The following is a 20,954-nucleotide window of genomic DNA, read 5'->3' as shown; positions in this document are numbered from 1 at the left end:
TCAGACTAGTTAAACGAGCTCATTGAGTTTTGAAGTAATTTTTGTCTAAAACCAAACTACGGACGTGGTAGCACTTGTCATAAGATCAAAAATTCAAACAATCGAAATTTTAGCTTGAAATCTTAACTCTCAAACTCTAAGAGTTAATAACAGAACAGCTCGTGGGTTTCTTGAAAATGACGCCAGAATTCTTTACTTTAATGTTCACAGGGAAAAATCTTAAAATTGATAATTCGCATTTTAGTATATCTGATAAAAACTAAGGAAAAATGACAAATAAAGAGAATCCATCCTAGTCTTCTCTTCCGTCTTCAGTTTCTTGTGTGGTCTAAAAAATGAAATATGTATGTTTTTTCCTCTTACAGCAGTCCTTGTCTCATCTAAGATATTTCGGGTATCAATTTTTACTTGACAGGAGAGAATTCAGTGAAAAACAAGGAAGTATTTCGGAAAGGAAGAGCATCCGAAAAAATGTTTTTTTTAACAATGAAGAAGGATTATTTGAGGCACAAAAACATGAAAGAGAAAAGAAGGAGAAAAATGAGAAGTAGTTCGTTCGGAAGTCAATGAGGTTTTAGTGTTTCTTACTATATTAGTTTTGTAAATAACTTAGACTATCAAGGAAGGCGCATTGCACATGGTAACGATAGGAAAGGAGCTAACATAAGATCTGATCTCCTGAATTTTTCTCAAGAAACCAAGAGAAGTGATCAGATTACAACAGTAGTCATTATTAACTAAGTTTTTAAATTTAAAAGTTATCTTCATGTTTTCAATTATTCACTTAAAATTCACATTCTCCACTTTTTTTTGGCACAGAACATAAAAAATTGTTTCAGTTAATCTAGACTTGAAAAAAATCCTTATAAAAATAATTTCTCTGTGACGAGACTTAATATGAATAATTTGGACAGAAAGCGTTTTTAAAATGAATATGCAATGTAGATTGTATCATCAAGTTGATTTTGTAGGTCGTCAAAGATTGGAAATCAACGTTATCAGTTTTTTAAACATTTTTGGCGACATTTTTTAGAACATTTTTTTACTGACTATGAGCTTTTCAAATTGTCTCAACAGTAAAAATTAAGCAGCTCTAAAAATTTTGCTAGCCATGGTCGACTTAAATCTGACGCCTTCGTATCCGAATCCGGGAGTTTAACTTGGCTACAGGCCAATTGCCCTTAAAAATTTAAAACTCATAGAAATGAACCAAAAAATGTTAAAATGTGCATATGTTGCTACAAGTGTCCAGTAAGAAAAAACGGCAAGTTTTTATGTCTTTTCTCAGTCCTTCTTGTCGTCGAAAATCAAATTTGCATACTTTTTGTGTATGAGTGCTTCTTGTCTCTCTTTTCCCCTTTCTTCTTCATTTTTACATTTAAAATGGTAACTTTCAAGACGCTTCTCGGCTCTCAATTATTTATTTTTTGGAAATAAATATAGTGAACGGATCGGGCGTGGCTGATAAAAATTTCAAAAATAAGCTATTGTTTAAACCAGAAAAAATAATTTAAAAAAACGTTCGGTATTGTTAGACAGTATTCAAAAAATGAGTCTCCATCTAGGTTGGGTTTTTGCTTTATTAAATTATTTTCAGCTGACAAAATGAAAAAAAAAACAAAAAAAACTTTGTTTAAAATGAAATACGGATTTCATTTCCCCCTGTTAGTCATCGTGTACCTAAAATCTCAAAATGCGCCCCTTTTTGCCACAACTAGACACCATGAAAATTGTGTCTTCCAACTTTCAAATTACATCGGCCATTTTTGCTCGGAGGGGTCTCCGCCAACATCATGACTTGACTTGAATTCCGTCCTAATGAACTTGAAGAAAAAGACGCATATGTGTGGAGGGGAACTTTATTTTTTACAAGAAAAGCCTCCCTGGAGAGAAATATTGGTTAAATAGTTTTGGAAAATATTGTTACAAAAGTTTTACTGGGTATAACTGAAGTTTTCCGATAGTTCCACAACTTTTCAGTCTGACATTTATGATTGGAACATCTGTTCACGAAAATTCTAGTAACCGAAGTCTTCCGCTCTGGGTCAGTTCTGGCAGTTCATCAAAAACTGACCTTTGGGATGTCAAAACCTTTTTTCCAGTTTTCCAAGAATACCGTGTGCATACCAGATTTTATTTAAAACATGCTGTAAACTAACTAGTGAGTATATTTGTAAGTGTATATTTTTGATACTCTGAATTTCCCAATTTAACTTTTCTCAAGTCTATCAACAAAAATTTCTCAGTTAATATCAGCCATTGCCCCCATAAGTCCTAACAAGCATGATGTGACGTAGATTGGTTTGATTTCTGATTTAAAGTTTTTTTTTCATGAGAACATAGAAAATAATAAGTGAATGCAACAACAATGCACTAGACTAGGAATTGGTGCCTTAAAGTTAAAGTTAAATTCATTGTATTCAAATTTTCAATTTTCAATGTTCACATTGTCTACGAATTTTTATATCCTTTTGAATTGAAATGTCAAAAAGGACACAACAGAGGCTCGGAAAACATAAAATGAATAATTTAATAGATGCCCTTAAAACTTTAGGTTTTTGAAAATCGGTTTTTGAATTTTGTATTGATTCCTCGTGAAGTAGAGTTTCTAAAAAATCTAAAATTTAGCAATATGATTTCTAAGTGCCTATCTGTCTGTCATTTTCAAGTATTCTCAGTGTAGATTTATGGATTTTTATTTTTTCACTGTATTTAATTTGGTGAAAGTTTTTGTTTTGGTAGTGTAGGCACGAAGCGTAGGTGCCAAGAAAATTGGACTGACAGGCTTCTTAAGCCTACTTGATATAGTTCTCGAAAATTCTTTTCCCAACAGTTTCAATTTTCCAAAAGTTTAAATTCAAAAAAAATCTGAAATTTAACACTACTTCAATACTCTCCGTCATGCTCCCAGCCCCTTCATAAATTCCATCTGAAAATGCGAAAAAAGGCGCCAGTTTGTTATTGAGTCTGTGCCATTACTAACCGGATTAAGTGAGAAAACCGGAAAAAAGGTCACTCGACAAAAAAAAGAGGAAGACGATGAGCATCTTCACGCCGTGTTGAGTTCTCATGTTCCGCTAATCACTAATTCATTGCTAAATATTATAACGAGTGCCTTGGCTAGAGATCAAATGGAGACTTAATGGACAGAGAAAACATAGACCCATGGAGAACAAATAACCATAAATTAATCAGAAATATTGGAAAGATCCTTCTAAAAGTTGCGCTACCGAACTCTTGATAATTTTGAATTCCTATTTCCAAAAGAACCCTAGCAAATGTTTATAAATACGGAATGCAAACAGGACTCGGTTTGCATTCCGTATTTATAAACATTTGACAATCCCGTGTCAAGGGTTTTTGTTTTTAGATTTAATAAATGTAACCGACATCCCAATGTTGTTGAATTTCTTCCGCTCTAGGTGTGCTCCTTCACGATTTTTATGAGCACTGATTTTTTGTTTAAATTTATAAAAGCCACAGGCATCATATATTGGGTTGGTTATTTTAGTTCTTCGAAGCCCCTTAAAGTTTGAAAAGTCAATTTTCGTTCTGAACAGACGACTTTTCCTCTTTTCTGGTCGACTACACAATGTGCAATTTTGCAGGAACAATTGGGAAGAGCAACACTTCTCTAGGAATTTGAAATTGTATCACTCCCACTCACTTTATCAATTTTTCTCCGTCTACGGATTCCCGGTTCCCCGTTTTTTCCAATGTTTCATTACAAAACACGTTACATCTCAATCAATTTTTATCAAAGCACTCGCACACGGATTAGATGGGAGTCTTGTGATATCTTTGATGATATTCTTGAAGATACCCGGCACAAAGATTGGCGGAGATGATGTGCTTGGTGAGCATTAGTATTAACAGATTAGAAAGAGGGAAATGTCGGATCAAACACGATATTAAATGTAGATCTAGGTTTATTGCAGACGGAAATAGCAGGGAATGAGTAAGATAGTGATTTTTCAATTTTTTAGTGGAAGTATTAGAAAAATGTTTGAGTATTTGAGAATGAAACTTACAAATCGTTTTTCAGAAACCATCAGAACCAAATAACAAATTTTAGAATATAGGTTGTTTTGATAAAATAAAAATTCAAGACTCACATCGCGTCGAAACCACTGGCAGATCCAATACAAAATGTGTGGATGGCCTTCTGTCCGGGTTAGTCCCACTTGTCGATGGTTCGTCTGCATCTATCTGCGGTCTATTCAAACTTTTCGACGATCCACGTTTTGAGGTTCTTGATGCTGCCCGACTGTCACGTGACAGGCCACCGACCATCCCGTTGTGGGCACTTGTTGATGCTATTCCACCTGAAAATAAAAGGAATTTGGAAAATGTTTTAGGTGGAAATTGGTGTAAAAGTTAACTGGTACATTTGTGGTTCTTTTTTAAATTTTGCAGGTTTTGGCGTAACCCGCAATCATAGAAATCTACGGTTTTTACATTTCAAAGTTTGAAGCATCCGAAACCTTGCAAGCCACCCAATAGATACTCGGAAGATGTCGGCTGCATATGTAATCTAGATTTTTTTTTAAACAGTAACACACAGTTGTATGAAATAACACGAGTTTTGGAAATATATAGATGTGTATAGTGAAAGGAACACACTTCTCATAATGTGATCTTAAAATATTGAAATTTGATCTAACTCATTAGAAAAGAACGCATTTTACAGAATGCCGTCAACATCGCCCAACGGACAGCTCATTTCAGAAAACCTGTCAACTGTCGGCTGCAAATTTCCCCACTCAACATAAAACTATTTCCAAATCTTTTCTCATTAAAACCCTACACTATAAATTCTCACGTCCAGCTTTGCAGATAATTGGTGGTTCAAAAATAATTCAAGCTGCTCCCTTCTCTTAAAGTTTACCGCAAAACGTCATTGTTTTGCTCTCTTTTTGCTCTCCAAGTTGCTCATGAGAGCTCAATTGCTCGCCACCACCACTCATCATGCTCATTTGTAGAGTGGGGGGTGTCCCTAGCTTTTTCTCATAAAGCACACGCATACAAACATAATATGGCCCTTCTTCCTGTCTCATTCACTACAACCACCGCCTTCAAAGCACTTTTGGAGACACGTGGAGCCACGGAAGGAGGCTTTAATGACTACAAAAAGGGGTAACCTGATCTTTCGAATGAGTTGATCTTAGGTCAAGCATCCCTAAACCCTCGAACAAAAAAAAATAAATTGCAACAAAGAGAACACCCGATAGAAAAATGTTTTGTTTCGTTGTGCACACACACGTACATGTGAGCTTCCCATTGGATATTCATGGTATTTGAATTTGACAGCCTCTCTTCTTCGTATGACACAACAAAAAGTGGTGTGAAAAGTTGCTACTGCTGCGGTCTTGATCTATAGAACATCATACATGTGTTGATATTTGTTCAGAGTTCAGTAGAGATCACAATGAGCTAAACTGATCTTCTTAAAAATTATAAGTCTGAACTATCAATTTTAAATTGATATGTCACTAGTGCAAATTCGTAACTTGCCGGGTGTTAGAAACACGAACAAAATTTAGAACACCATAGGATTTTTCTATAAAATGATGTTCAAATTCATGTGAATGACATCTAGACAAACTCTATTCAAATTCAAAGTATGAGTGTACATGGAGAATGAAATCAAGTGCGATTTTATCTTTTACACTTCTTTTTTCCTTTCAATTTGATTCAATTCTTTCTTTTTTAAGATAATCTTGTCTATTTGGCTCAGAAAAAACGGCTGGCTCTTCTGACCCGAACGGAGCCCCCCATCTCACTTCATTTTCACATTCTTTCACTTGAAGACAAAGAGACATAGAGACACGGAAAAACAGAGGGGATAATTGAATTTCGCCAATTTTTCTCAAACCTATTCTTCGGCTGGCGGGGCTCATCTGATGTGGACACAATAACGTCATTTTAGACATTTTTCAGTTAAGCAAAAGTTAAATAAAAGTTTAATACAATCTTGAAAGGATTAAGACACAAAATTTCAAGTAGATAAAGTAATTGGGCTTTGAATCTCGTAAGATGTCGACGACAGAAAAAACCCGTACGACGTCGGCTGCTAATAAATTCCCATTATATTTATTTCAAACGTTTTCCCACTCATAAGTCACACTATTTGCTTCCGTGCATGTTTCTTGTTTCAAATTCAAATTAAAAATTCATGTAGAACCACTTTTCGGGAATTTTTTCTTCTTCCCTGGGTCTCTCTCGCCATTTCCTTTTTCGCTCAAATCGCAATTTATTCTCCAAAAACCGTGGGAACCTCTTCCAGGGTTTCCGGGTGAAGCGGGTAGAAAAGGAACACAAGCATCTTGGAGGCAAAGAAACCGGATTTCCACTATTTCTTTTTACATGTTAGCAAAAAAAAAAGAAGACGAATTTCCAGTCATGGTATGTCGAGACTTGTCGACTTTTTGGAAACTATTAATTTTCATGTCGAAAGGTTTTTGAGAGGAAGATGAATTATCTGTTTCTTTTTGTTTTTTGGCAAGGAGGGTGAGGATATTGGGGAATGTTTGTAAACAAAATCTCGAGCTTAAAATAAGAAAATGCGAGAGGAAAGGATAAAATTCAGGAAGTTTTCGAAAATTAGTAATTGAATTGAAATTTTGTGAGCTGACTTTCAATAGGGAATGTAAATATTTCTCTGTGGAAAGTTTAATTGGTTAGATGAGCTCGGGAGGGTACAAGTTTAAAATTTTCAGATATATGTGGACCGGCCTATACACCTCGGAGTCTTCGGAGTCCCAATATTTGCAATTAAAAACATACATCGGCTTTTTCCTAATGGGTCTAGCCACGGTTCGCGGAAAAACTCTTAGAAAATAAAAACACAATAATCGTCAAAAGACATTTCTTTTTAAAAAGTGTTTTTTTTTTCAAAATCCACCTGAATTCAGAATGTAGAGTTCAAGAATTTGTTTCCTATTTCAATAGAAATCATTTTCGAATGAGGAAGAAAAAATATTGCGCCATTTTCGATATTAATCTCTTAATCTTGGGTTCAGCGAAGGATTCTACGAGCATCAGAATGGGTTTTCTGATAGTAATTTTTAGTTCAATGGGAAATTCAAAAAAAAAGTCGAAGAAAACAAACAATTACCATAAGAAGTTGGGTCAAGAGGAGATAATGTTGCTGCTTGAGCCGTACAACAACACAGCTTAAGCTTTCGAGATTTGCTCCGTGAGCCCTCGGGTGATCCGAGAAGAGCATCTGTAGTCGATGTAGTGGTTGCAGCGTCTTCAATGGACTTTTCGGTTATAAGAATCGGCGGATTCCCCTTCGGAGTCTTTTCCGGTTTCTTCTTTTTCTGTTTACAGTGTCGAAGTTTCGTTGATTTGGTCATTATTGCATTTGGTGGTTATGACTGACGTTCTCTTCATCAGAATATTTCAGAAATAGAAGAGATTTAGACGATAGAGGAGAGAAATCAGCTGTAGAAATAACAACACCTGCCCCAGTGGTTGGCAAACTGCTCCGAACAAAAATAATCAGAAAACCGAGCGCAAATTCGAATTTTTTCGAGCAACTTTAGCAGCCCTCTACACTCCACATACGGAGAGTCAGTCCAACACAACAGCAAGTCTTCTAGATTGTGTGATGGGGCGTGGTGGAAGCCCCTATGGCTCCGCCCATTGGAAGAATAAGAGACGCAGAACGCATGCTCCTGGCGCCCGATCGCCACGTCTCTATGAACGAGGGTGTATTCGGATTAATTATTCGAGGAGTAGAAGAAAAGATGATGATGAAGGACACAAAAATGAAACAGAGAGAAAAAAGAGTTTGGTGTACTAGGAAAAAGTCTACGTTTGTTTCCTTGGAGACATTTCAGATAATGTATCTGGATACTGATTTCACACTTTTTGTTTTCGATGGATACTACTAGGAAGTCAAATTTATTATTGCATTTAATTTTTTAAGACTCTGAATTCCTGTAGATCTCTTGATAACAAACAAGATTCAAAAATTGGTGTCTAGGGGGAACGTATCACGCCCGTCCGCCTGTCGCCCGGAAAGCGCCTCCGAAAATAGCAATGAATTGTCTTTTTCAAGTATCTGCAAAGATATGGTAATCATTTAGGATTGGTGACGCAAACATGAAATGATCTCTCGTCATCTTGAAGTTAGCAGCTGCTAAAACACACATAATCAGCTACTTTTTGGGATTTTAAAAAAATCATTTAATAGGGATCTCATTTACAAATTTTCTTAACATGCAAAGTTTATTAATTTTCGGAAAGCATCCTAGAAAAATGTTTACTCGAAAAAAAATTGGTTGATATTTTCAAGTTTGCCAAACCTTGAAATATAAAAAATTAAATTTTTCTGAATTACTGTAACTACAAGCTTGTCAAAAAGAATTTTGATATATTTTATCTGATTATTGAGATCTACGTCTTGTCAGATTCCAGGTACAAACTTCACATTAAAAACTTTTCAACTCGAGCAGTTGAGCATCTTCGTTTTCACTAAAAATTGACGACTTAATGTGACAACTGAACTAAAAAACAAATAAAAAAGTTGAACAGCAGACACGTGACTTTCGAATTTACTTTGGAAACAAAATATGACGTTCCACAGGGCTAAGCAGTGCAAAAGAAGTGAAACCATCTCAATGTGGTAGCACATGAATGCATGCCGGAACCGAATGGCATATAAAACATTTTTTTACGTTTTTGTGCTCCAAGAGCATCATCATCATCTTTTTCTTTTTTGGGATAACCCGACTGGGATTTTTGAAGAATGTTGAACAACTCTCTCATTAATAAAACTTAGTTGTTCAAAAATAATTTTTTTGATATTGGGTAGATCGTCAACAATACATGTACATATACTTTTATGAATAATTCCTTGTCTATGAGAATATTAAAAACTTCTCATTGACCTTTTCGAGCGAACCTACTAGGCAAATGTGAGAAATGAAGAAAAAACAACATGAAAAACAAGGCTGTTGATCTGTCCCCAATCAGCGAGTAATCTTCTAGAGTTAATTTTTAAAATATTGTATATATATATATATATACTTTGCATTATATATATATACTCGGAGTATATATATATATATATATATACTCGGCATTATATATAAATTCAGTGTTCAAGGTGTAGTGAACAAATAGGTACACAAAATTCATATTGAAAACAAAACGCCGGTTTTATTGAGCAACAGAAAAAGGTGCTGGTGAACTAAAAATGTTTGACTGTTTCGATTTCTGGCTCTCGAACTACCTGAAATTAGATTTTTCGGTTGGAAAAAAACAAAAGGCCTGCTCTTACAACATTTTCAACGGCTCCTATTAGAATTAATACTGTTTTTTTTCTTTTTATAGACTGATTCTATCGATAATTCAGACAACTTCAGTTGATCTGACTCTGTTTAAGTAATAATATATTCAAACACAAGAATTAAATTTGAAAAATGAAGTTTTTCCACATCTCCTCGCGAGCGTAAATAAATTAATAAATAAATTAATTAAATACATTTTCCTAATATTTAAATTCTAAGAAATTTAAATAAATAAATATTAATCAAGTGTCTAATGGTTTGTCTTGTTGAATTTGAACATTTTAATAAATTTAATTATAAGAATCTTGTACATTTTTTCTATTAATTGTTTTCCTTAATTCCCAATAAAAAACTTGATCCCATAAAACGTTTTTATTTAATATTATGAGTTCATGCCAGAAATAATGTTATATAAATTGTGTCTAACTATAAAACTTTCACAAATCAAAAGCTAAACATTTTTTGAAAGGGATGCAATTTATTGTTTTGTACTAAACCTGGTCTGTATCATCGTACTCTGTTGAGAAATTATTTTATTTCTTTGAAAATATACCAAGCCTTGTTGATTTTGAAAACTGACCCATATGACAAAGTAGTGTTTAATCGTGTCCAACAGCAACTGAATAAGGATAACAATAAAAGAAAAGTTGATGAATGAGCATGGGAACGGAAAAGCCAGAACAAATATTTAGGGCTTCTTCTACAAAAATAAATGTTCAGAAGCGATTTTGTGGAAAGCTTGAATCTCGGAAATCGGTTAAAATAATTAATTTTCGACTATCAGAAAGGGTGGGGGGAAAATGAAGAAATGGCAGAGTCAGAAACAAAAAAAAAGAAAAAAGTGTCTTATATATCTATTAATAAGAAATTCAAGGGCGGTCGGGGAGTAGCAGATGTGCTTTTATTTTACCGCATTCATAAGTATACTGATATTTTTTTGCGCAAAAATTTCGTTGGCGATGACGTAAGACTCCTCTTTTTGATTTGAAAAAGTTTTTTAAAGGTTGAATTCGAAAGTTAGAATTTCAGGTTTTCGGTTTTTGACAAAACCTGGTGGTTGAATTTGACAGTTTATCTCTAAAAATGTTTGGAAGATGCTACTTCAATTTTATAGTTTCTGATAAATTTTTGAATAAACTGGAAATTAGGTTTAGGTGAAAGTTCTGGTGAATTTTAATGAATTAACTATCTACGAATCCGGATCTTGATTCTGAAAAACTCGATTAAAAATGTTTTCACGTTTCAAAATGTAGTACACCTATAAAACTTTGTACACTTTTCAAATTTTTAATCTAAATCCAAATTGACATCTGTGCAATACTTTTTCTGGACGTGCTTTAATTTTTAATTTTCTTCTTCACGTCACTATATTTACGACCTGGTATTTTCGGATATATGAAATTAATCCTTGATGAAATAAAACGATGAGCGCACGCAGAATTTAGAGGCTTCTTTCCAATTTGCTCATGAAATCTTATTTGGATATATTGTTGAAATTCTATGATTTTACTGAACTTAAGGCAAAATAGTTTTTAAAAAAATCCAAAATAATTTTATTTGTAAAAATTTTAAATAAGAGTTGTCGCAGAAATATACCAAAATTCATCTGAATGGTAAAACTCTAGTCATTCTAAGGCTTTTTTTCAAAAATAACCGAATTTTCTCAGACAAAAGTTATTTTTTAGGTGTTGAGGCAAACATACTGATCATTTTTAATCTCGGTCTCCATGTGAGGAAGGAATAAAAACACACTGCTTGGAGTTTAAAAACTATTGGTTTTTTCTTCAAAAAATAAAATTCATTTTTTCGTTTTTTTGTTATCTTTTTGAGACGCAAAAAGAAAATTTCACTTATAGGTACAATCTTTAGAGATTTTCAGTTTTTTATCTTCTGATTCATCTTTCATTTTTTACACTAAACAACAATTTTAATTTTTTTTCGCTCTAAACTATAAAAATTATTACTAGTATTATCAAACAAAAAATTGTAAGAAATAGTTTAAACAAAATAATATAACGTCCCGGATGACAAACCCAAAAAATGTGAATTTTCCTGTTTTGAGCCATATTTCAAAACCCAAAAAAAAATAACAGGAAGCATAAATCTTTTTGTCAACTGATTTGTGGAAGCAGAAGTTATGTTAAAAAATAATCGGGATGTTTTTGAGTCGAGTTAACGGAATTCAAAAATTTTAAGGGGTAATGATAATAACAAATGATACAAAATAATACGATTTCAGATATTTATGTAATTCTAAAATCATGAAATGTGCAATTTTTTTAAAGAGATACGTAAAATCAATTTTTTAGGTGATAAAAAATAGTATTAAAGTTAGCGACAGAATTCTTCTCTTGAGATTTTTTTCATTAAAATTTTCAATTGTCTGGTTTGATTTTTTTTTTGCTTTCACTGAGCAAACCAGACTTCATTTTTAAAGGCAAATTTTTTTAATAACGGTTGTAGTATTTTTTTTATACGTCAACTCTTTCTAACTTTCTTAGAAAAACTAAATTCTTTTTGGTGCCCTCAAATGGGGAAATTAATTTTTAGTTGATGTTTTTCGAAGATTTTAATAATAAAGACTTACCTAAACTAGTACTAGATGCAGGTCGTGACAAAAATGGCATGCCCGTCGATATATCTGAAAAATAAAAAATTAAGATGATAACTTTTTTTTGAAATTTTCGAAAATTATCAAAAAATTGAAGTAAACTGAAAAAAACGTCAAGAACATTTTTGATTCCTTCCGATATGACAGTTAGAAGCTTTAAAAAACTCAAATCAGGCGTTCCTTTTTTTGATAATTGAAAAGGTTAATTTTCTAACTGATTATCCTAATCCAGACATCTAAACACTAATGCATTAAAAATCTAGTTATATATGTATGGAGTTCTCTAATTCTGATAAAAAATCGTGGAGCAGAGAAAACAAGAAACGAGAAGAAGTTTATGGTGGGAAGGAGAATTGTTGTGGTAGATGCCGAAAATGGAGCGGCGTGTCGAGGTAATTTGATTTTGGAGCCACTCGTTTTTCTATCAGAGAACAAAAATTATTTTTAAACCTATTTTAAATCTCAGAACGACTTAAATTTTTTGATCCGATTTTTCCAAACAAAAACTTCTTTGTTCAAAAAAATTTGCAGAATCTAAGCGATGTTCTGAAATCGAATCAAGAGTTTTCCAATAAGAAACCTACGTTCAAAAGAAAAACGGTGAAAACCTAAAGTTCTAAGAAACGAATGAATAAGAAAAAGAGGAAGAGGACCTAATTAGAATTCCCGAGAGTTGCACTGGAAGAAGAGAAGATGGCAAAAATGAAGTAGGAGGAGAAGAAAAAAGTGGAGAACTCAATTTTCACGTAAATGTGTATAAGTTTCAAACATGCCGAATGAAGATCATTCCCTCAAAAGTTCAATATATTTTAGGATTTGCATACATTTAAGTTCAATGAAGATATAGTAATACATTTCAATAAATCTGCTTCTGTTAATGAGAGAAGATAACTTCCAAAAAATAAATCAAGTGGGAAAAAACATTGCCGGAAATTAAAAAGTGTAAATACTATATTATTACGAGATGAGTTCTACGGCAGAAAAAACAAAGGCTTTCTGTTAACTATCCAGAATCGTTTTCAACGTTTACAATGCCAGCAAGTAATGCTAATTTTAAAGTCGTCAAAATATTTTCATAATTTCAAATTGCCTTGAAGTAATAAACATCTGAAAAACAGGTACGGCTGTTTTAAAGTTTTGGTTGAAGCAACTAAATAAAACAGAAACCCGGCATTTACACATATCAGTAATGTTCTAAAATTGGTTAAAATTGGCCATCGGGAAATTGTTAAAACTTTCTTATGGTGCCATAATGTCCCTGTCATTTTGCCCCGGTGACAAAAACTGAGAAATTACCAATTTAATCTTTTGAATTTTAAGTTTAAAAAAATTCCTATTATCGTTGTGGCGCCAAATGCATGTTTAGAAGTAATTTCCCTACTGGCGGTACTCGACCTTTAACAATTAATAATTAAAAGTGAAGCAAAATCTATATACCCAGGAACACATTTTTTCATGCTTATTTTCAACCCTCTGTTGATATCATTTTTTATTTGTAAAAGAAAAGTATAAGGGTACTTGGATGCTTGAGTAAGCAGAGCAAAACTTAATTTTCTTTCAAATTTCCGTTGGATTCCTAACATAATTTCTGATTTTGCTTCTTTTTCTTCTACACTTGCAGATATTCAGAAAAATTGTTTTTCTTAAAATTTAAAGTTTAAATTTTTTTCAATAGATGTTTTTGAGATTTCAAAAATGAAAGTTATTTTTTTAATGTTAATTTTCTCAATTCAACTTGAAATGTTGCCAGAATTTTTTTTTTGAAATAGTTATTTTTATACTTAAATTTTCAAAATAAGACTATGAAAACAAAATAAGGTCAAACCACTCGAAAAAATATTTTCATTCATTCCAACTGACCTAACTTCAACTGCGTCTTATTCCGCCTCGACAAACGTAGCAATCGACGTCCTTTTGGTAAATCCGTCAAACTTGCTGGTCGTTCCATTCTTGCACGCAAGCACTTCTTTTACTGGAAGAAGACGAAGAAGGTGTGTGCAATTTTGCGGCGCCTTCCAGCTTCCTGTCGTTTTGTTAGAAGATGAAAGCACTTTCGGTCTACAATCAATCTTAGTTGGTTAAAAGTTCAGTGTTCCAATTCCAAAAAAACATTTTTAGAAAAAAAAAACGAAATGAGTGAAAAAAAACAGAGAGAAGGAAAAAAGAAAAAAAGGAAAATGCAATTTGTCTGGAAACTTACTTTGGCCAGTTAACAAAAAATAACTTTTTACTTTTTTTTGAAGCCTGTATAACAAAACCTGTACGTTGTAAGTTCCTAGAACTAAAAAAATAAATGTAGTATTTTTTACTTCAATGCAAATTTTTAAATTAAATACCAGCACAAACCAAATCCGAACATTTTGAATAATAAAAGTTCTTTACAGACTTAAATTTTTTCGAGTTTGCAAATTCTTGGAGATAAGTGAAAAATAGAAGCCAGTTAATGAGTTCTTATAAACAACGTTTTCCCTCTCTTTTGGTGAAAAATTCCTTGGAAAAATAGAATAATAGAGCGATAAGCTGATTAATAGAAAAGATTACTGACATGAACAGGATAAATGCACGAAGATTTATGGAACTTGAGGAAAAAATCTACGAAATGGCAGCAGCAGTGAGTAAATAGTTGGACAAATCGAAAAGGGGATTTGCATGATTGACAAGTTGTTTTCATTTAAGAATATAAAAACTTTTCGCGTTTTTTCATTTCAAGTTCAATTCTTTAGTAAAGATTAGGTTTTTTCGTTTAGAATATCACTGGTATTAAGGAAATTCAAAAGGTAATGCGACCGTAAAAACAATAATTTCAGGAATTTAACGTTTATCCAAATTTAACCCAGGGGTTGTGCAAGTTTCAAGTTTCCACAGCTGTATTAAACAATTTTGAAAAAACTCTTCAAGTTATTTTTGGGCGAACCCGGGGTTAAAAGATTGCCCATGCCGTACCGCATAAAGAAAAAAACTATACTTCCAATTGTGTACTAGTGGCATTAAAATAATTTTTAAATACATGAATTCATCTTAAAATGCCTTATAGTACAATTATGTTTAATGAAAAAAGAAATAGAAGAAAATCCTTATTTTTTCAGACAAAAGATCCAACTCTGAAAAGTCCCACAAGAGTGTGATATATAATTGAGGAGCAAACGAGAAATAATTGCTCTTTCGATAAAAACTTTCTCCTTCTTCACTTCGAAACTCATAACTTTGTGTGCAGATGAAATGAAATGAAAAAGGATATAAGTGAGGAAATTTGCAGAAAGAAAAAAAACTAAATGGAATGAAGGACGGGACGAAAAAAAACGAGCACTTTGGCGTCAATTTCGTTCGATTCGACGGCTTCGAAAGCTAAATAAACCGGCAAAACAAAATTTGTTCTAAGTTTTTTTTGTGTTTCGGTTTATTTAATTGTCAAATTTTTACCAAACACCGAAGATTTTTTGCAAAACAATATTGTTCAAAAAATAAAGCTACAAGGATTTAAAATTCCAAACGGATTCTCAAGTGTGAAAAATTTGTAGAAAAAACTTCTCCGCTTCTTCGTTGGTAGATGAAGCTGAATGAACAACCATTTTAAGAGAGAAAAATCCAAAAAAAAGGAAAATGACAAACTGAAGAGGAGAAGAAGCGGGTTGTAATCCTCTCACGGATCTTCCCATTTTAGATTTTTTTGAACATTCACATTTTTGAACCTTCCCTGAGGTTCGGAGCACAATTTTTCAAGCTTTTAATGCGGAAAAAATTGGGGAAATGGAAAATGAAGATATATGCTTTGAAGGAAAAAATAAGCGATTTACATAGATAATGATTTTGTCAGAAGATAGCCGAGTACATTTTTGTGAAAAAATAGAACAATTAGATTTTATTGGTACTTACTTATTCACAAAAATAAAATGTGTTCAAGGTTACGGAAAATGGTCACAAAAAAATATGATCGAAAACTATATACGACTATACAAGAGCTAAATTATCAATTTGAAAAAAATAATAAAAACGCTGTTATTAAAATTAGTTTAAAATTATATCACAAAATAAATCTTTTTGAAATTAGAGAAAAAACAGTAACTTTCGATTATTTTTTTCTTTTCAATCAAGCTGATCTCTCTATTTAAAAATTTGGACCAATTATTGCCTAGCTCCTCCCACTTCCAAACCAATCAAAGTGAGACATCTGGTTCAAAAATGGGTGCACGTTGAATGGGGCGAAGTTATCGTCAGTGAGTGTGTTTAAAGTTTCTTTTAAAACGTTTTAAAAGATGGTATTTTTTCTTTTTATTTTCTAGTAATGCTTAGCATTTCGGACTATTTTTTAAAGTATTTTTCTGTTGAAACTTTTTGATAAAACCCAAAATCATAAAGTAGAGCAATGGAGTGAACTTCTTATTGGAAAAATACGGTAATACTTTTTCTTGCTCAAAGTCTCAACCATAAGATGACAGTAATCTTGATAGTAAGAGATAGATTAGAAGTATATGTTTAAAATTCAAAACCTGTGTAAAATTTAGAGCTGTCTGAAAAAGAGACTGAAAATTGGAAGCAACACTTCAAGTAGAGAAAAGAGACGGAGGATTTAATTTCCTGTTTTCCATCTAAAAAATAAGGTAGCCAGTTAGAAATCGGAAAAGTCTGCCTGAAAATCTTCATGACGAGATTAAAAATAAAAGTACAGTATGATCTAGGACTATTTGTTTTTTTTGTTAATCTCTCCTTCTCCACAGATTATAACCAAAATATGCAACTAATTTTTATGCAAAATGAGGTCTAACACAAAAAAAGAAGAAAAGAGAAAAAGATGGATGAAGCTCCCAGAAGATTTGAATTGAATAGGGTCATTTTGGGAGAAAAGGACTCGAATGTTAGCTATGGATAGGCAGATAGACACAAAAACCAAAGAGAGAAAAAGGCAGAGAGATGGGCGGTTTTGTTCCGAGAAAATTTGAGATTTTTTGTGTTCTTCCTGAAAAATAACCAAATCCGACTCTATCTTATGTCTGAAAATGTAATTACAACACATATTGTGATTGAAAATATAGCTATTTCTTGTATGAAAATATTAAAAATTGCAAGATAATTTGAGAAGGGAAATTTTTCCGTTGATAAATTGACACATATTTAAGATGAGATGTCTAATGACACGAAAGAGTGAATATCGAGCAATCAATTCATCACTCATTTTTTAAAGGAATCATTTTTGTTTCATGAGTAGGAAAATAATAATTATTATTTAAATAGTGATAAGCGTCTGGATTTTACTCTTTTTTAAGGCATTTTAAACTTATCTGCCTTTGGGTTTTTAAATAACAAAAACACAAACCAGCTCAAAGGCTATCCTATAACTTTTAGTATATTTCGCTCAGATTCATCTAGCCGGATTTATATAGTTACAAAAACTAGAATCGAAAAAATAGATAAATCAAAAGAATGGGAGGTATGAGCGGTTCCCTAATAGATAGTAAGAAAACAAAGATGAATATGAACAATTGAATTTTCAAAAATCAACAGAGAAACATTTAACTTAAAATAATTTTCCCAACATAACATACGTATAGAAATTTTAAACAACTAAAAACTTAAAGATAGTATTTTAAGAATTGGGATACTACAAAATTACTGTAGCTCAAACAATTTATGTTTATCAAGCGATGGGGAGGAGGAGGAGCAGAAACGGATAATTTTCTCTCTGAAACAATAACTAGTATCTGACTCCTTGACTGTATCAAAATCTGAGATGCCACGTGCCAAAAATATCAAAAATTGCATCGAATTACAAACTGGCCTAGCCGCCACAACAAAGCACCTACTTCATTTAAAATAACATAAACAGAACATAAAAATTTCAGCTTCAAACTAATATTGTAATTGAACACTTGGGGCCGGTACATTCCAGAAAACTAGTTGTTGAGTGCACGCACAGCTAGTTGAGACAATGTCGAGAGCGCGAACTACAGCGAATGATTTCTGATAATTATTCCTTGAGGTCTATAACTCATGTATTAGATGCCGTTTTCACAGTTAGCATTACTTATTAGGATTCATTTCATAAGATTAACCATGAAGATGAAGAATGAAGATTGATCGTGAGGTGATGGATGTTGAAAAAGGCGACCAGATGATCTTGGTGAAATGTAAATCTTCCTTTACGGTAAGTTCTATATTAGGTGCGGATTAATCTGTTCTTGAGCTTTTGGAGAATGCTAGACCATCAAAATAGGTTGTTATCTTTTAATTGAGGCGTATTTCTGTATTTTCAGAGGTTTGGGCGGACGGGTTCCGTCGTTATGCTGGAGTACGAATCGTTGCCCATACCATTGATTACGGTGACAAGATTTTGGTTAAAATTCGCAAGCAACGCAATAATTCGACCCAGTTGGTTGATAACTGAACAGGGGTTTTTACAATTCTTTTATGTTTTCAGACAGAAGCCCAGTATTTCTTCGTTCATTAGGTCATCTTCAACTACTTCGGCAAAAATAAATTGATGGAAAAGAAAGGAGTTTAAGAGGGACCTGACGCATTCATCAAGCAATACAAGAATGTTGTGGTCTGATTTATCAAAATTGACATTTAATATTCGGAGTGGAATAATCAGTTTTCTGCCAAGCAGCCTCTAATAAATGCCGAGTGTACAGACTCCGCCCCTTTTTCGCGTTTTTTCGCGTTTTTTTTGGCTTGCGAAAAAATGTCCCACTTCGTTTTCATTAATAACTCATGAACTGTGTGACTTCATGCTCTAATATTTGAAATCCTACTAGAAATATTTTGCCCCACGGTGAAGCAGAAAACGGCACTAAGTTCGGAGCAAAATTGAGCCCAGGGCGGCTTTCCCCAGTTTGAAAAAATTTTTTGTTGCTCTTTTTACCCCCAAAAAACCATGTTTTAATTGAATTACAATTCGGGTTTTGCTCTGTTTTGTTTCAAACTCATGTGCAAGATACTACTCAGAGAGACTGATTTTTTGAAAAAAAGTTTGAGTTCATAAGTGCAAAAGAAAAAAAGTTGTGATAAAACAAAAGGCCAAAAAATGCCATTTTGCGAAAAAATTTTTTTTTCCGAAAAAGTAGTTTTTCGTCTTTATCTCAAGTTCTACTTCATCTTTTTTGAGATTTTTTTTGTTTTTTATGTTCTGTTTATGTTATTTTAAATTTTTTTTTTTTTAAGTACGCTGAACACGATTTTCAACTCAGAATTGAGAAAAGTTCTATGAGTCGGCCGAGCAAGACGAATAAGTGCCAAATTTTGCACACTTTCCCGTTTTCGCGAATCTACTTTTTCCATCATAACTCGGTCAGTTTTCAAGTTTTCAAAGTTTTATAAAAACTGACGTGTAGGTTTCATCGACACGCATCGAGACATATAAAATTTGTAAAAAGTTCAGTGGGAAAATTTTTCAAGAAAAAAATAATTCAAAAATTTAGTACTGGGGGGAGTGGTTTCCTGGGTCCCCTGAACATTTTTTCCACTAAAGTTTTGCGGAATGTATTTTTGATCCATAGTTTTTGATTTTATCTAATGGAAGATGAAGTTTCGTGTCATTAACAATGCTCTGCCAAGAGATATTATTTTTTTAATTTTTAGGCCAAAACTTGTTTATTTTCTACAAATCAAACAGTTTACAAGATATAGCCCTCAACTGTACGTCTCCTTTTCGGGAATTCAATAATGAGTACAATCCTGTAATAAAATTTTCAAAAATTCGTTTTCCCGCTGACTTATCAGTGATAAACGGTTTCAAACATCTTTTCTCAAATTGACATTATTGAAGAAAGCGGAACCGAAAGACGACTCCCTCCAGAAATTTACCTTCCTTACTTCCAGCCTGAGCTCTCTCCCGCATGGCCGAGTGGTTATTGCGTATGTCTCAGAAATTTTGGTAGTTGGTTCAATACTGCCAACTGACAAACTTTTTTGTTTTTTGTGAGTAATCGGGATTCGAATAGAAATATTCGATTTTATACAAAATATGGGTACGTCTCCCCCTTCGCCTCCTCAAACTTCAATCAATCAAAACTCAGCTTTAACTGATTCAACGGGTGCTTCTGTTTTTGGTCAAACCGAACTCAAAAATCAAGAAGACTCCCATTGACCTACTGAAATTTTCACGAACCCACTAACAGGTTCGAGGCGAAGCCGAGAACCTACGCCCGGCAAGGGGACTCGCCTTACACCCCCCACAACTGGCGGGCGCGCAGGGCCCGCTAGTCTGCCAAGCAGCCTCTAATAAATGCCGAGTGTACAGACTCCGCCCCTTTTTCGCGTTTTTTGACGCTTTTTTTGGCTTGCGAAAAAATGTCCCACTTCGTTTTCATTAATAACTCCAGAGCCGTTTGACTGAATTTAGTACTGGGGGGAGTGGTTTCCTGGGTCCCCTGAACATTTATCCACTAAAGTTTTGCGGAATGTATTTTTGATCCATAGTTTTTGATTTTATCTAATGGAAGATGAAGTTTCGTGTCATTAACAATGCTCTGCCAAGAGATATTATTTTTTTAATTTTTTTTATAATATTTAACAGCTTACTAGAAATATTTCACCCCACGGTAGAGCAAAAAACTGCACAAACTTCGGAGCAAAACTGAACTCAGGGCGGCTTTCCCCAGTTTGAAAAAATTTTTTGTTGCTCTTTTTACCCCCAAAAAACCATGTTTTAATTGAATTACAATTCGGGTTTTGCTCGGTTTTGTTCCAAATTTATGTGCAAGATACTACTCAGAGAGGTGGATTTTTTGAATAAAAGATTGAGTTCATAAGTGCAAAAGAAAAAAAGTTGTGATAAAACAAAAGGCCAAAAAATGCCATTTTGCCAAAAAAATTTTTTTCCCGAAAAAGTAGTTTTTCGTCTTTATCTCAAGTTCTACTTCATCTTTTTTCATACTTTTTTTGTTTACCCCACGTAAAAAAGTACGCTGAACACGGTTTTCTACTCAGAATTGAAAAAAATTCTATGAGTCGGCCGAGCAAGACGAATAAGTGCCACATTTTGCACACTTTCCCATTTTCGCGAATCTACTTTTTCAACCATAACTCGGTCAGTTTTCAAGTTTTCT

At 33.3% G+C, this 20,954-nt stretch overlaps 1 protein-coding gene, 4 non-coding genes and 1 pseudogene across 6 annotated transcripts in view; 3 read left to right on the top strand and 3 right to left on the bottom strand.

Moving 5' to 3' along the window:
* rbf-1 (Rabphilin-1) overlaps positions 1-7,589 on the bottom strand; it is a gene marked incomplete at both ends in the record, with an annotated part of 28,239 nt that extends 20,650 nt beyond the window's left edge. Inside the window, 2 exons of the mRNA NM_001379772.1 lie at positions 4,116-4,325; positions 7,118-7,589. Of these exons, the coding sequence (NP_001367825.1) occupies positions 4,116-4,325; positions 7,118-7,361 (454 nt within the window). The remainder of the gene's footprint in view (positions 1-4,115; positions 4,326-7,117) is intronic.
* M01G4.7 lies at positions 5,227-5,304 on the bottom strand. Its single transcript, NR_131439.1, has one exon. It is a non-coding gene; the product is annotated as an Unclassified non-coding RNA M01G4.7 (non-coding RNA).
* A 7,621-nt stretch (positions 7,590-15,210) lies between the features above and the next one.
* Positions 15,211-15,288, bottom strand: M01G4.4. Its single transcript, NR_052385.1, has one exon. It is a non-coding gene; the product is annotated as an Unclassified non-coding RNA M01G4.4 (non-coding RNA).
* M01G4.3 lies at positions 15,211-15,288 on the top strand. Its single transcript, NR_052386.1, has one exon. It is a non-coding gene; the product is annotated as an Unclassified non-coding RNA M01G4.3 (non-coding RNA).
* A 1,399-nt stretch (positions 15,289-16,687) lies between these two features.
* M01G4.5 lies at positions 16,688-16,767 on the top strand. Its single transcript, NR_052384.1, has one exon. It is a non-coding gene; the product is annotated as an Unclassified non-coding RNA M01G4.5 (non-coding RNA).
* Positions 16,768-17,974: 1,207 nt separating this feature from the next.
* On the top strand, positions 17,975-18,456 carry M01G4.1 (annotated as a pseudogene). Its single transcript has 3 exons — positions 17,975-18,121; positions 18,162-18,276; positions 18,326-18,456. Coding segments are annotated over exons 1-3 (393 nt in total).
* The last annotated feature ends 2,498 nt before the right edge of the window (positions 18,457-20,954 follow it).

The sequence above is a fragment of the Caenorhabditis elegans genome, chromosome III (assembly GCF_000002985.6).
Source record: "Caenorhabditis elegans chromosome III".
Taxonomy (NCBI): Eukaryota; Metazoa; Nematoda; class Chromadorea; order Rhabditida; family Rhabditidae; genus Caenorhabditis; species Caenorhabditis elegans.
Note: the sequence above shows the minus strand (reverse complement) of the source record. Positions and strands in the feature narration are given on the sequence as shown.